This window comes from Diadema antillarum, unplaced genomic scaffold (genome assembly GCF_040938485.1).
Source record: "Diadema antillarum isolate AM-2024a unplaced genomic scaffold, OU_Dant_1.0 scf00000123, whole genome shotgun sequence".
In the NCBI taxonomy this organism is placed as follows: Eukaryota; Metazoa; Echinodermata; class Echinoidea; order Diadematoida; family Diadematidae; genus Diadema; species Diadema antillarum.
The window spans coordinates 1,310,966-1,326,954 of NW_027271012.1; the positions used below are offsets into that span (position 1 = coordinate 1,310,966).

Sequence of the window (15,989 nt, forward strand, 5' to 3'; positions counted from 1 at the left end):
GGGGTTTTTAGGGGTGGAGCTTAGCAGATACGATAAAAATGATTGAAAAATAACATAAGATATACGACAAAAATTGACTCCCCAAAGTCATAAGATATGTGATATATGATGTTAGTACAGATCAATAGAAATCAACATTTGGATTTCAGGGCACCTTTAAAATACTGATAACTCCCCTTCTAGTATTAGTGCTCAGAAGAAAGAAATTTAAGCTCATAGCGATGAAGTAGCTGATACATTTCATTTTGAGTTCAGCCTGCATCAAGGCAGGTAGTTTAGCCACAGTCTGAGACAAGTTAGAAAAGAAGGGATCACTGTTGTCGGATGGAGTGCCTCGTGTCTTGTAATACTGCAACATCGCTTCCGCCTCCAAAGGGGTTTTCTTCGACCTCTTTGTAGGAGTGGATCCGGAAGAGTGAGCAGTTGCTGTTGGGGCAGAAAAGTCTGTGTATGAAGATTGAGTGCCATCCGATTTCTCAGCTTTGTCCTCTTTGTCCTCTTTTGTGAGCACTTCGTCCACCGTGTCCTCTTCCACGTCTAGCTCCAACGCCAAATTGGTACTGGTTCTGTTAGAAGACAAAATTGTTCACAGATTGTAATTATGTCTGTGTTTAGTGGTACATAGCGATTTCACGCATAGTACAATGTAAAAAGAAAAAAAAAATAGAATGCAGCTTTCATTTTGCCCTTGGTTTGACAGGGGAAGTTGAGTAGTCAGTTAGCAAGCGTCCTCTTCGAAACCTTTTGTGCATGTTTTCTAGAATCTATGTGGTCGGTTGTTTGATAAGTTTAATCCTCTCACTCTATAACGCGTTCTCAAACCTATTACTGTAAGAAAAAGTGTTCATGAAGTACATGTAATACAAATTTAACTCAATGAATCGATTATGAGATGACCGATCAATCCCGTTTTAAAGCCACTATAGTTAACATTGCGGTTGATCGATTTAAAAAATTCTAAAACTGAGCATCTCTCCAATTATATTCAGATCGATGAAAAAACACCAAAGATGCAAGTCAAACAATCATTATCAAGATATCTACGATAATCATCTCGTGTCATCTCCCAATGTCTAGCACATATTAATAAACGATAATAATTCAAGTACTATAAACTATGGGGGATCTTTAAGGTTTTTAAACTTTTGAAGCACTAAGTGATAACGTTGAAGAATTATTTTTTTTTCCACAGGTTCATTTTTAAATTCCATCAATTTATCTGATTGCATGTACGGACATGCAGCTCAGATTTTTTTTAAAAACTTAACACAATGTTAATCAATGGCTATATTTATTCATTTATCTATTTATTGTTTATTTATTTACCTATTCATTTATTTATTTATTATTTATTTATTTACTTATTCATTCATTTATCTTATTTATTTCGATGAGAGGGGGAGGGGGTGGGAAGCAAATGGCTGATTGCCAGTCCGCTAATCCTAAATATCTTGGTCATGTTGTGGGGGGTAGGGGGGCAGGGGGCTCTGACACATTTTTTTCATGAAGTTTTCCCCATTTAAAGCCACTGGTTAACATTGTGGTTGATTGATTTAAAAAATTATAAAACTGAACTCCATGACCTGTCTTATTATGTTCAGTTGGATGCAAAACAACCTAGAATGCAAAAACAATAAAAGACATACATTCACTATCAAAATATCAATGAAAATTATAATTATTATCGACTACAATAATAATTCCTGTACAGCAGTCTATGGGGTGAAATTTTAGGTTTCACTCTTTAAAAGCACTCAATGATAACCTTTAAGCATAATTTTTTCAAAGGTTCATTTTTACATCCCATCAGATGTTCTGATAGCATCATATGGACTTGCAGCTCAGATTTTTGAACACTGAACAATGTTAACCAATGCCTTTAATCATGACAATAGGGTACAGTAGATATTCCAACACATGCGTGACACAAATTCACTGCAGATGACAAGCCCCCCCCCCCCCCCTCTAATAAGGCTCAAACATTTTCTGGGGTGGGGCTTTTAAAACCCCACCCCACCCAACCCCAATAGAACCGCAACGACAGTTCCACCACTTAAAGGACCTAAGCAATGCAAATGCATAATTGTACAGCTGTACTGATTTATTACCGATCACTTATGTGCCAAAAATTACATATAAATATGTGTCATATAGCTTATAATAATTTTTATCAGAATGCTTGGAAATGCCCACAAAAAACCTCCCAAACCAAGATTCCGTCAGTGACCTCATCTGTCAATCACCGCTTAATTACTAATGCACTAGAAAAAAGACACTGGAATTCTTGTCTTCCTCCAAGAGGGGCATTCTGTCACAATGCTGTTGCATGTTTCTACATAATACTGACCCATTTTTGTTTCAATTTTATTGACAGTTGCCATGCTAGGAAAGCTCCATCACTACAAGGACACCACCAAAGACACTGACTAGTCATTGTCTGGAAACATGCAAAATGTGTTTAATTCAGCACTGTCTTTTGTCAAGTGCATTAGTAAATACACATGTAAGCAGTGATTGACAGATGAGGTCACTGACAGAATCTTGGTTTGGGAAGTATTTTGTGGGCGTTTCCAATGTAAGCATTCTGAAGAAAAATGGCTGAAAAATTATTTAAAAATTTGTGGCATGTAATTAATGCTTTCTTTTTGCCGCATAGGTGAAAATCAGGGTATTAACAAGAATCAACACAGATATAGTTGTGTTTGCATTGCACAGCCATTCACGGTAGATGAATCGATTATAAACTTGATTATCTGCTGATACTGATAGACTCTGGTTTTAAAAAAAAACAAAAACAAAAACAAAAACTTTTAGTTATGGCATTGAATTTTACCAACCAGTGATTCCAAGCTGGATGCCTATGCTGGTCTAGGCATTATTCTTCTTGTCGCTGCATCCGTGAAACACTCCAGTGTCTTGTTGTAAAGGCACGGATACTCTGTACAGCGAGGATGAGGTCTTCCTCCATGGCCTGTAGATTTTATTAAAGAAAAGCAAAGGACAGTCATCAGTTGTCGCCTTCGGTTCATTGCAATTTTGTCAGTATTTTCATCTGGATCTACACCGACTAAGATGAATCAGAGTACCGGTATCTAAAATTCTAACTTAGTCAGTCTAGACAAAATCTAGTCACAGTCCGGAACCCCACAATTGATATCACTGTAATATTTGCAACATCGAAAACAAGGGAATTGGCATTGCCACTGGCTCTGGCCCTGGCAAGGATCTGGATCTAGCGTTATTCATCAATCATAGCATATCTAGTTACTCATCAACACTAGTTCTACTCGTCAAAGTTCTACAGTCTACACATAGATCTATCATAGGCGTAGCCGTAGGCCTAACGGGCTAGGCCCCCGATCACTTTTAAGTATCATCTGCATTCCGAGTCTACAGAAACTGACGTGATACTGAGTATGACTCTGAGTCTGACTCTCTCTCTGAGAATGTCGTGACGATGCCAATGGCATTGGTTTCTCGTGTTCTTGATCAGTGACATTAATGAGAACAATTGTCTAAAGAATAGACAGTAGATCTAAATCTAGACCTTCAAATAGGTCTATAAGCTTTGTCCAGGTCATGACATGTCATTGTGTATTCATTAATGTCTTCATATTAGTCTAGACTTGGCAGTTGGATGCAATGGACATGAATCATGATTGATGCATAGCAATAGGCTAGCCATAGCTAACTACGACCAGCAGATCCATACGCAAATTTATGCGTATGGGGCTGTTGGGCGTAGTTAAGCCATGGTATACATACCGTTACATTGAGGTCTAGACCTACGCAACTAAATTTAAGGAGTGATAAAACGAAGTGAACAACACAATTATACAATCAATATAAACACAATATTTCAGGAGTTTGTTCTTACCAATTTCCTGTTTGCAAGTGTCAGAACAGAGGGCATTACAAGTCTAGTAGGCAAAACAATCAGCGCCAAACTAAAAATCAAATTACTCCGTTGATATACTAGTAGTCTACAAATGTACGTACGTGCAAAAAAGGGGGCTTCAATAACATGTAAATTCCCATAGACAATCAGCGCTCGATCACCGCTTGATTTTAGCAGCAGCTCTCTCGCCGATCTCGCTCGAGAAGTCTTGTAGAGTGACGTAATATCTCTGGACTCTGATTGGCCAAAAGTGATAAATGCCGTGTGCCGTGCTCCAAAAATGGCTCATGGATCGATTCACAAATCCGGCAAAAAATGCCGTATCCGACAAATGGAACGGTACCGTTGCAGTGTAAACGGCTTCATAGGATTCACTGGGGAGCGATTTTTCGGGTTGCCGTGACGCCGTGCCGTGGTGCCGTGCCGGATCCGGTGTAAACGGGCCTTAGGGATCGCCTGCGGTGTCTGTCCGTCCGTCGTCTGTCCGTAACGCTCCAAAGAAAACTTGAATAACCCTCTACTGAGGATTTCAATTTCAATCCAACTTGGAAGGAAGAGCGGTTATCCTCAGTTACACATTTTACCGAACATGAAGGGCACCTCAAGGTCAAAGGTCACAGGCAGAGGTCAATGAACTTTAGGGCCCAATGTTAAGTTTTTAGGGCATGTTTCGTTTATGGCTCGTAACTTTTGATGTATCTGTCTGTTTGTGACCAAACTTAGATGGTAGATGTCCCTTGGGAAGTTGAAGGTTACCACAAGGTCAAAGGTCATAGACAGGGGTCAACGAACTTTTAGGGCCTAATGTTAAGTTTTTACGGCGCGCTTTGATTATGGCTCATAACTTTTGATCCCTTCCTCCGTTTGTGACCAAACTTGGATGGTAGATGTCCCTTGGGGAGGTGAAGGTCATCACAAGGTCAAAGGTCAAAGACAGGGGTCAACGAACCTTTAGGGCCCAATGTTAAGTTTTTAGGGTGTGTTTCAATTGTGGCTCATAACTTGTGATCCCCAAGTCCGTTTGTGACCAAACTTGGACGGTAGATGTCCCTTGGGGAATTAAAGGTCATCACAAGGTCAAAGGTCACAGAAATGGGTCAACAAATTTTTTAGGGCCCATTGTTAAGTTTTTATGGCACGTTTCGATTATGACTCGTAACTTTTGATCCCTTTGTCCGTTTGTGACCAAACTTGGATGGTAAATGTCCCTTGGGAAGTTGAAGGTCATCACAAGGTCAAAGGTCATAGGCGGGTCAATGAAGTACTGGGAGTTAGAAAAATATTAATTTCTTGTATGCGAATGGGCGAAACACAATTTGGCACTTGCCTTGCTTTTTTTTAATCATTAAAGGCTTTACAATGGTACAGCGTATTTTCAGGGGCCGCAAAACCAGGAATTGGATGCGGCAGTCCCACCCCCCCCCCCATCCCGTGCGTGCACGCACACACACACACACCCACCCCCACACACACACACACGTGCACACTCACATGTTGATTGTTCCGCTTTTAAAAAAAAAATCTAAAAAAGCAAACAAAATCACAACCATCCTGACGTGACTTTCCAAGGCTTCCGCCCGAAGATTTTGCCTGTCAAGGGGATTCCCCTGACACACACACGCACAGCACACACGCACAGCTCACACACACTCATACAATTAGATAAAAAAATAATAAAAAAAAAATTCCCCGGCCACTGTATCTCACTCTTATTCAATGTTTGCTGTCATTTCCTGTTATACATTGTATGTATACTTGACTATACAAGTACATGTATGTGTTTATCTTCAAATTTATGAAATTCTTCTGTCCAGGTGTTTTTCATCGCAACTGATTGACAAATAATTTACGTCGATGTAGGGCAATTTGTCAATCAGTTGCAATGTGTTTATCTTGTTAGGAATTAATGTGGCTTCTGAAAGAAGATTATGTATACGTGTAGTATGATGCAGTTTACAACATGTATTCCAAATTTCCCCAGCAGATAAGGAAAAACAGAAACAACCAAGAACAGAATGCTTACCGGTAATTATTTAGCTGAGTTTTTAGGTATTTTAATTGCATATTATTTGTACAATCAAAAGTAAATAAATATCAGTAAGGGCAATTTTTACCTACATATTATACTAGAATTTAGACTCCTTTGTGAGGTTTTCAACTTTAAATCATTCAAAGCTGCCACTGGACAAGTTACACATCTATAACATTACAGTAGGTCTGACAGTTTACAATTAAGAGAGCTTGTGTTCTTACATCACTTACTGCTTGACAAAGACCATACACTTGCGTAACACATTTGAAAACTATAACTGAACATACTAAATAGCATCATAAGAGTGAGCATTACTACTGGTAGTGATAGGCAGTACACCAAGGGAGACACAAAATTTGGGATGGAAATGAAATAGACTACATGTATACTTGTACGGGTTGTGTGTGGTGGCTACAGACCGGTGCTACGCACTCAGTAAAACTGTGTATTACCACAATGTCCTGTAAATTGTTAAAAAAGGGAAAATAACACTGGGACTTCCACATAGAAGTGACACTGTCCCTATCATCTCAAATCTTGAGAAAAATTGCATCATTGTGTAATGTCATTCACATGCTCCAAACAATACTATGGCCTCATTTGCTGTGTGGTGATAGGTGGTACCACAGGGGTTAGTTAAAGAGTAGAAAGGTTAATGGACTTGAGTATCAAAGAGGACTTTTATGGGGCACCACATGTGCACACTCACATAATGATATAGTATTCCATTTGTTAGCATCCAAATATACAATTTCAAAGTACAATGTACAATGTGTATTCAAATGAATATGTACAGCTGAAAGTCAATAGCACTAAGGTTCCCATGATACCCTATACACTGTACCAACAATACTTACAGTATATACAGTACAATGTATCAATGTTCTCTTATTCCCACATTTTGGTGAATAAAGACAGTCCTGTTCAGAGAGGATAATGGTGTACTTTCACCCTCATGAATATAGAATACATATGTACTGATTGTACACTACTGCCATAGAAACAATATACTTTTCCCAAAGGGCTAGTGCTGCTCTATTTTTCTTTCCCTTGCTTTGATACATGCCAGCTGTTTTTAACAGGCTGGGGAAAATCCTACCATGGAGTATTATTTGTCATTCATCAAATCACCAAAGAGCAGAAGACAAAATAAGAACATATAAAAATACAATGTATCAGAGAAAGCCTATGATGAAAAAAAAAATTCAAACAAACAGTTGAAACAATATCTGCATTTTTCCCGAAGCTAGGGGCATGAACTAAAAGGCCGGCAAAACTGCTAATTGGCTCATAGTATTCAGTCATTCATCCAATATGGTAAGAACTCACGCTGGTCTTCCAAACATATAGGATCAAAAGGTTTAAAAACACACACACAGATATTTTCCCATGTTTTCAGCATCATTTGATCCAAGTTTCTGTCGTTCCATGATGTCATGACGTTAGCCCAGTTTAGTGTGGCTCTTTAGGGATACAAGTGTACATTCTGATGTAAATATCAGGAAGGTTTAAGAAATTACTATGAGCACATGGTAGTTTCTTGCTACATTGCAAGCTTTTACAGTATGGCAAACTTCATGTACTGTGCACACAGACTTCCACATAGCACAGTGAGGCAACAGCCAAGTATACACCATAAATGTACCCTGATTGGTTTTATGCATCATTCAGATTCTGATTACATTGATTGTAACTGTAAGCTTGTTGAATGTCACACACTTTAACAGGTAGCACATGCAAGCATGACACATACAGAATGACAGATCACCTCTTTAGAAGAGTACAAGCTGCACCACAGCCCAGGACAACAATTCAAAACAGTGGTTCAGTCATTTTGTGCTTGCATTTTATCAGACATTGAGATTCTGGGGTCAATACACAATTCAACTGAGATTTCAAAGTCACATACAGTGCGCACCCATGGAAATAAAACAAATCACAGTAACACAGAATGTCAGTTTTCCCTGAAGAAATTCAGACTATGCCAGCTTGTCTTCAGTATGAAAACATTGTATGTTTTTCCACTTAACACTTTTGCAAGTTCCCACACAGCACAATACAAGTTGTCCCATGATTCCTCAGATTTCCTGTCAACAAAATCTTCATTCCTCCTGCTACAATTCGTGTACAAACAACACTGTACTGGAAAAGCAAAGTACATGTGTATGCATACTAGCATGTACTTGCCACATCTGGACCATGACTACAATTGTATTGAGCCTAAGAATTCCTACATGCCAGGTAATCAACTGAACACTGCTATCGGCTGTCTTGCCCATATCAAGTTATATCACCTTACTGCAAACAGTGCCAGTCAGAAAAAGGATTACAGTCATTGTAATTGTTCTCAGCGATTATCTGACATGGCATGCTAGATGCGCAACCCTGGTTGCAGTCAGCTGCAAACTGATGTCGGAAAATCCCTACAATAATCAACCTCACATGGTGTATGTTAAAGAGTTTTTTTTTCCTCGTAATCTTGGCATCCATTCACACTTTACTTCTCCTTCTTCAGTTCTTCCTCCTCCTTCTTCTTGTAGTAGTCGTTGAACTGGGAGTCGGTGCCAAAGATCTTGTCCCACCAGGTGAAAGTGGAGGAGTAATTCCCTGTGAAGTTCATGTGGTGGAAGTCATGGAACTTGGCACCTAGTGTTAAAAAGAGACAGAGGAGAATCACCCATTGTGATGCAGAACTAGCATGAGCGTAAACACTGACATCAGCACATATAATTAGACAAGAAGATCATGGCTTTTAGAGATACTGTAGTGCCAATGCTATGACATCTGAATTGAACACACAAAAGTTGCCTATTTGAGACTATTCTATGGAAAAAGAAAAGAAGTCCCAAAACAGAACTCATTATTTTATTTCTCTTGCCAGGGAAACCTGTACAGGGAAACCTTGCCATAACAAGCTTTTTTTATGAGGTACCAAGCACTTTCAATGAGATGAATTCGTTCTTCCCAATTTTCCATTTGTACTGTGTTTAGCTGGTCTCTCTCTCTCTCTCTTTTTTTTATAGTACATTTAGCGTACAAGGAACTGGGTATATGAAAAAAAATCAGCAGCCCTAGCAACCTCCTTATAATAGGGTTTGCCTGTATGAAAGAGAACATTATGACAAGAACATTTGCTCATTAACAGAAGAAAAGACCTCTGTCATCCAATAACAGCTGTTTCCATCACAAATAAAATCAATTGCTATGGAACTACTGTCTGAAATCTCAGTCAGGTAGCAGTAAAGTTATAATACCAGGTAGTTTATAAACATTGATACATTGTATATCATTCACCAAGGCATCTTTGGGAAATTCATACACTCTATTTCTGGATATCATTGTTACTTCATAATGTCGTCGTCTGCCCGGTAAAATGGCCCTAAGGCTTGCGTACTCAAAAAATTACTAAAAAAGTGATGTTATCATTGTTTACATCATATGAGTGAGCTTTCGACATTCAATTTTGGGGTCAATTTTCATGTTAGGGCCCTCCTGCCAGGCAAGTGACAATGTAAGGACATCACACTTGAGGCTATCAATTTTGATCTATTACGAATGTGTGCATACCTCCATAGAATGGGATAAGGTGCATTGGGTTGAGGGGGATGTCGTAGCCAGAGTGGACATCGATGGTCTCCATGAGGCGGACACACATCCAGACCCACAGGAAGATGAGATGGTTGGCAAATATCAGCATGCCCCACATTGTGCCCATGCCAAGGACTGAAATAACAAAGAGAAATCATTGGTCTGTTAATCGTTGAACAAGTACAGCCTACCTTACTTATAATCCTCAGATTTCCTCACTGAACCTCATATAATACACTGTAGTGGAATTATTTAGGCATAAATGTGTTCCAGAAACATGTAACCAACTACATGTACATGTATGCACTTAATAGTTATCTCAACTTTTCAACAATCTCAATTTTCCTAAACTCCTTTAATATCTTGACTCTCCCTTGTTATTCTGTAGACATGCACAACATGTTCTTTGCTGACTACTTTTCACTTTTTTTTCTTTAATCAAACAGATTTAATGAGGTTGGCCAAGGCATTGCTTTGAATCAGAAAATCAAACATCATTGATTCTAAGTAAACATTGACACAGAATGCAGTCAAGACTACTGCAGAACAGCAATTGCAAAATTGAATACTTCAATTTTTTCATATCATTCTGCCTTTTTTTTCATGTTTCTCAGAACTACAAAATCATGATACAATGTACACGAAGCCACAACACACATGTTACTTCACTGTAAGATACATTTTGGTAGTATGTATGGTATGAACTACAGTGTGTAGCTTAAAGCGCATTTTCTGCTGGGACAAGATGGACGTATCATTCTTAGAGTGTGTAAACAAGTGACAGGTAGATAATGGACTGATCAACTTTCCACAAACACAGCATGACAAAGTCCAATTATGTATCACAGATGTACATTTCTTCTACTCGATTAATTTATCTGTATTGTTATATCTGAAATGAATTTATCTGAAATGTTATCTGAATTTGGTATGTTTTATCTGCAATTAAAAGGGAAAGAAAACCAACCATGCACTTACTCATTGTTTCCAAAGGATGAGCATACTCTGCAACCATTCCAAATGGAGACTGTGGTAAAAGGGGAGGTGAATAGAAATAAGGGTGTGATTTCATTTGGAGGAAAAAACAAACAAACAAACAAATAAAAAACAGCATATATACAATGTATGTGACCCACTACTCAGTCAGTCCGCAGCGTGAGCGAAAACGCACGTATTTATTCAAGTCGTATGCACGGCTGAGCGGTGCTTGCATACGTAATGAGCAGATACATGGTCATGAACAAATCCGTGTAGAACGAGTATTTCTCGTCAGTTTTCGACACTTTTAGTATCGACTGAAAGAGAAAACATAAGCAAATATGCTCATGATCAAAATAAACGGAAAAGAAGAATTAAGAATATCAAAATCCCTCTCGAAGTTCGGTATTGTATTCAAAAATATTCCTTCACGTTTGACGCCAAAAAATTAACCTGAAATCTTTCATGCCCCTCTAAAATATGGTGAAGACTATGTCCGCTAAGGTATATAGTATCACAATAAGGGCACGTTTTCCCATTTTCATTTCAATACGGGTCAGGAACTAGCAAAATTCAGAGACATGTCTAGCGTCGAGTTTAAAAAGATTATCCTCGCATTCGCACCGGAATTCCGGGTCTGTGATTGGTCGAAATCTGTCGCAAGACGCGGCGTGTCGCATTGCGTAGTATCCATTGGCTGCTGATTCAATGCTGTGAGTTTTAAATGTTAGGTTCCAGATTGTGATCGAATTTTCACTCTCTGTACAAAACTTGAACTTTACACAGGAACCAATGATGTGTATGTGAGTGTGCACTTACAATGACCCTGAACAATGGACCTGGCTGCCACCTGTCCCGAGCTCTGCTGCCATAGGCACATGAATGCTTAATCAATTATTCATGTGGATTGCCCCGAGCACTGCTAGTCTGAATTCTTGACACAGGGTGAAATGCATGCACATGAAAGAAGTAAGCACATGTTTCCATGTGCTTGCACACACCACATTTCAGAATGAACAAAGACTAGCTGCGATAGTGGAATTCCTCATGAAACATTCCAATCCTGGCCATTGTCCATGACCATTGTCTGGGTATCAACAACACATTCCACGCGTGTTCATTCACTACCCCACTTCCAGTAAGAAAACATAATTTGCCTTGTTTTCAACAGGAAAATTCACAACCTTAAAAATGGTGCCCCTCTTCGTTTTTTAATTGATCATACTCGCTCAAGTTTCACGATTGTGAAATCGAAGAAATTACGGAGATCTATTTTCAATACCAGTCAGGAACTAGCAAAACATCAAACTATGATCTAAAAGCTTCTTGAACATTGGCAAAATAATCGTTTACTTTTGATGCTAAAATTGACTACTATATTGACATCAAAAATAGGGAAATTAGGTATCGAATTAATGAGCATAATCAGCTCTATAACATACCTAACCATCCTGGGTAAAACAATGCACTGCGAAAGCTATGAAAGCTGTTGTTGCGACCTCTGCAAAAACTCTCGCAAAGTATCGCGAAATCTCGTCAGTCTCAAGGGCACAAACTGCGTAAACGTGATTCTGAATAAAATTGTCGTTCGTGCCTCATTATCGCACACGCTGCGGACTGACTGTACTGTTTCAACCTAACTCTCGCTTGTGAAAAGTACTCAATTTATACTTATTTTAGTACACAAATAGGTTTGTAGACTACTTCAGTCTTCTTTTGGAAGTCTCAATGAGTAGAGGATATGGTATCCACAGTACTCCAATAATCTAAGTGTGTAGGTTCAATCTTGAATAATTTATTTTTGACAGCAAGTGTTTTGATCTATGAGGAAATATAATGCTAAGTTTTGTCCTTTGTGCTCATGTCATATTCACATGGAATTAAAATGAGCAAATGAATCAAAGAAAATCATGTTTTGTGAGGACTCCAAATCCTTTACATATTTCTGATAATCTGCAAACTTTCACATACATTGCATAACTTTGTAATATGCATTAATCTGTTCTGTTCTGTCACACCATACTCTGTTTACTCGATTACCAAACCGTCGATGACTTACAGCATTGAAATGCAAACAAAGTTATGTTGCAGCTGCCATGTCAAAAACTTTGTTTCACGTAATAGCAGTTAAAGTTTCACTTACCTGGAAGTTGTGATGAATCTTGTGGATGTACTTGTAGATACTCCTGTGGTGTAGGGCACGGTGCATGAAGTAATGCCATGTATCCTCCACGACAAGACATCCGAAGCACTGAGCCAAAAGTGTGTACCTTCGGAAAAAAAATATATATAAATCACAATTATTCCTATTACTAGCCTCACATTATTACACCAACGTTCCATGAATGAAGTCACAATTACAGATTAAATTGCACAATACATGTACTTATTTAAATCAATTATTGATATTAGGTTCCAACAGTATGCACCACCATTACCACTGTTTGGCCAATGGTGGGACAGAACAGTCCTAAGAAGTGACTTGTAAATCATGAAATTGTTATCCACTACACCTTTATTGATATTTTCCCCCTAAATAAAGACTTGTGTATTTACACTTATGATTAGGACCTACCTCCCCCAAGGAGGTTAGGCCTAGATGTCTGTTGTTCTTTTTTTTTCCAATGTGATTTCATTTTGCCTCATTTTTGAGGAATGTAATTTGAAAGTTGACATATGGGCCCGAATTCACGAAGGTGGTACAAATGAAACCATGGTTTAAACCATGGACAAAAACCATTGAGCGCCAAGTGTCGCATGGAATATTTCGTTATGAATCAGTCATTTCGTCAATGAAATGATTATTTTGTAACGAAATGACAAAATTTTGTAACTAAATGAACATTTCTTCCACAGAATGATAAGTTCATAAACGAAACCGTCATTTTGTAGACGACAAACCCAATTTCGTAATGAAATATTCCGTGCGACACTTGGCGTTCCATGGTTTTTGTCCATGGTTTAAACCATGGTTTAATTTGTACCACCTTCATGAATTCGCGCCATGGACTCTAGAAGCTACCTACCAGCGAGGTATGGCCTCATAGTTGAATGGCATGTTGGTGAGTTCACAGAAGTAGTAAGCACCGACGAAGAAGGGAGCCTGAATGAAAATCTGACTGGCAAGGATCAGTCGCAGACATTTCCACTCATTGGCAGCTGTCACTGGCTTTTCCTATTAAACAAGGAGAGAAAAAGAAAGAAATCAAGTATTTTCTGTCAAGAGGAAGAGAGAAATGACAATTAGAATTGTATCACTCAGGAAGATTTAGTGAGTTATATCATTAAAAGTCACAATAAATATCACAATAAATATCACTTTGATGTTAAATTATGCCAGGAGGTAAAATTGCATTTTAGCTCTTAGCAGTACAGCACACTGTACTGCCCAACAGAACATTTGGTCATACAGTTGTATAATTGTTTGCTACAGTATGACTTTGGCAAAGAAATAATGCTGATCAATATACCAAGGTAATACAATCCTGAAACATTATAGTCTATAGGCCTACAGAGAGAAATAATGTGACTTACACGCTGGATCTTGTACTTTTCCATGAATGGCAAGAACTGGAAAAGGAATGAGGGTGTGCAGATGAGGAAGTACGAAATCTGGAAGATAAAGGGGGAGAGAGATATCATATTATTGACCAATCTTCACTGATGACATTCACTGCACTTTAATAATCTATGTGTGTGATGTGGGAGCCTTTAATTCAGAGAATATAATTATATTCATAAAGGAGCTGTGGCCACCTGTGCAAAAAGCATTCCTGTACGGCGACACCGTACTTGGTCAGGCTATCTTTTATCTAGATCTCTACTTACATAACAATTAAGCATGGCAAACTTTTGGTGAGTAAATGTGTCATTAAAAACATGATGGACTATGAAACAATGAACAGCAACAAGGCATGCAGAGACTCCAACTCAACTTGGAGTCTTCCGTTTGCTAGGGGTTTCAGGCGGGAGAATCTCCAGATCAGAAGTTGCTTTGTGTTGGAGTCTCTGGGCATGAATCAAGTTTTATCAGCTATCACATCAGACGAGACCTGTCTAACATAGTTGGTAGAAGAGGGAACTATATTTTGGTCTTTAACTCTTATTCTAGTTTACTTTTCTTTAATATGGTTCATTGTTGGTAGAATATTGGTAATTATATTCTGTATTTCTAACTTAATTTCTTCGTCTCATATTAATGCGCTTAGAAACGACAGTATGACTCTATGAGACAGTATTATCATAGTCAAATAGACATCACCATCATCATCATCTATCATCATCATCATCATTAATATCATCAGAACTCTACTATAAATGGGGAAATTCAATGACTCACAAAATGAAGAATAGCCGAGAAGTACGTCGCAATCTGAAACCGTGTATAATTGGCCGTCATGTGTCGCCATGCTTGCTCAAAAGCATTTATTCCAGCTGCTGCAGTAGCATTTTCCACGATGGGAACGGCACTGAGTACACTCTCCGCCATTTTCTCAATTCACAGGCTTGTCACTGATCTGAATGTCAGCACAGCAGACGACTGATCAAATGTGCAGAGTTATTTTAAACCAGATGATTATATCATCTGCAGACAACCTTCGGGTCCGGGTGGTATGATCAATTATTAACTTCGTAGCCGTCTCAAACCACACGTACTCCGACTGACGGGTGCTGCGGAGCAGAATTCAACAGAAGTTATGCGCTAGATTCCGGGGGCAACGTCGCACATTTCCGCTATACGAATTCCCTGGTACACTGTACGTAATGTAATGGCGATGAGAAAGCATACCCTCGATACGCGAACAACACGGCGACCCTAGATCGCACGATACGCCGGTCGCCGTATCGTACGATTACGCAACTTTCATACCGGTCTTTCAGAATCTACCAATATATGAAAAGGGGTGTATTGTATGGACACTGATATCAACGTTCTTATCGGTTCAAAGTACAACACAATGAAGAGATAATATGATATACCTGTTCAAGTACTTGGTTTAAAGGCCTTGCACTGCTTTATTGTTCTACTCTAGTTAAAGGATATTCCTGCTTTTAATGTCAAACGAAATGCTGTAGTTCCCTCGGCGCAATTTATGTAACCCAGCTCACCCTCGTTATAATGTACGTGGCTTGGGAAGACCAGCTGATCGCACGAGTATCAACCGTGAGCTCGTAAAGGTCATCTTGAGTACGCATCCGTCATGTCCGTAAAATAAAGGCGCAGCATACCCTGAGCATACTGGAGTAGCACATGAGGATGACAGTACCAAAACGTAAAAACACGAGCTGACACGGTTGCTAACTTGCTACGCCGATAAAGCGGGGTTTCCAGAAATTCTCATTCTCATGAGGAATATCCCGTCCAAAATGTTTCTAGACAGAGCTGGGGCTCTGTTGGATGAACTGATGAAATTTTAATCAAATCAAGAATAGACAAGAATCGAAAATATGATAATCATGTCATTTTAACTTTGGCGAGATAGGTAGAATCCT

At 38.9% G+C, this 15,989-nt stretch overlaps 2 protein-coding genes across 2 annotated transcripts in view; one reads left to right on the forward strand and one right to left on the reverse strand.

Annotated features, from left to right (window-relative positions):
- LOC139720220 (2-hydroxyacyl-CoA lyase 1-like) overlaps nucleotides 1–15,989 on the forward strand; it is a 69,150-nt gene that overhangs the window by 43,185 nt on the left and 9,976 nt on the right. The window lies entirely within an intron of this gene.
- LOC139720221 (methylsterol monooxygenase 1-like) lies at nucleotides 5,910–15,251 on the reverse strand. Its single transcript, XM_071631588.1, has 7 exons — nucleotides 14,836–15,251; nucleotides 14,031–14,108; nucleotides 13,523–13,671; nucleotides 12,640–12,766; nucleotides 10,497–10,545; nucleotides 9,498–9,653; nucleotides 5,910–8,576 (listed from the first exon to the last, which is right to left on the reverse strand). The coding sequence occupies exons 1-7, from the start codon at nucleotides 14,983–14,985 to the stop codon at nucleotides 8,428–8,430; spliced, it is 858 nt and encodes a 285-aa protein (XP_071487689.1). The 5' UTR covers nucleotides 14,986–15,251; the 3' UTR covers nucleotides 5,910–8,427.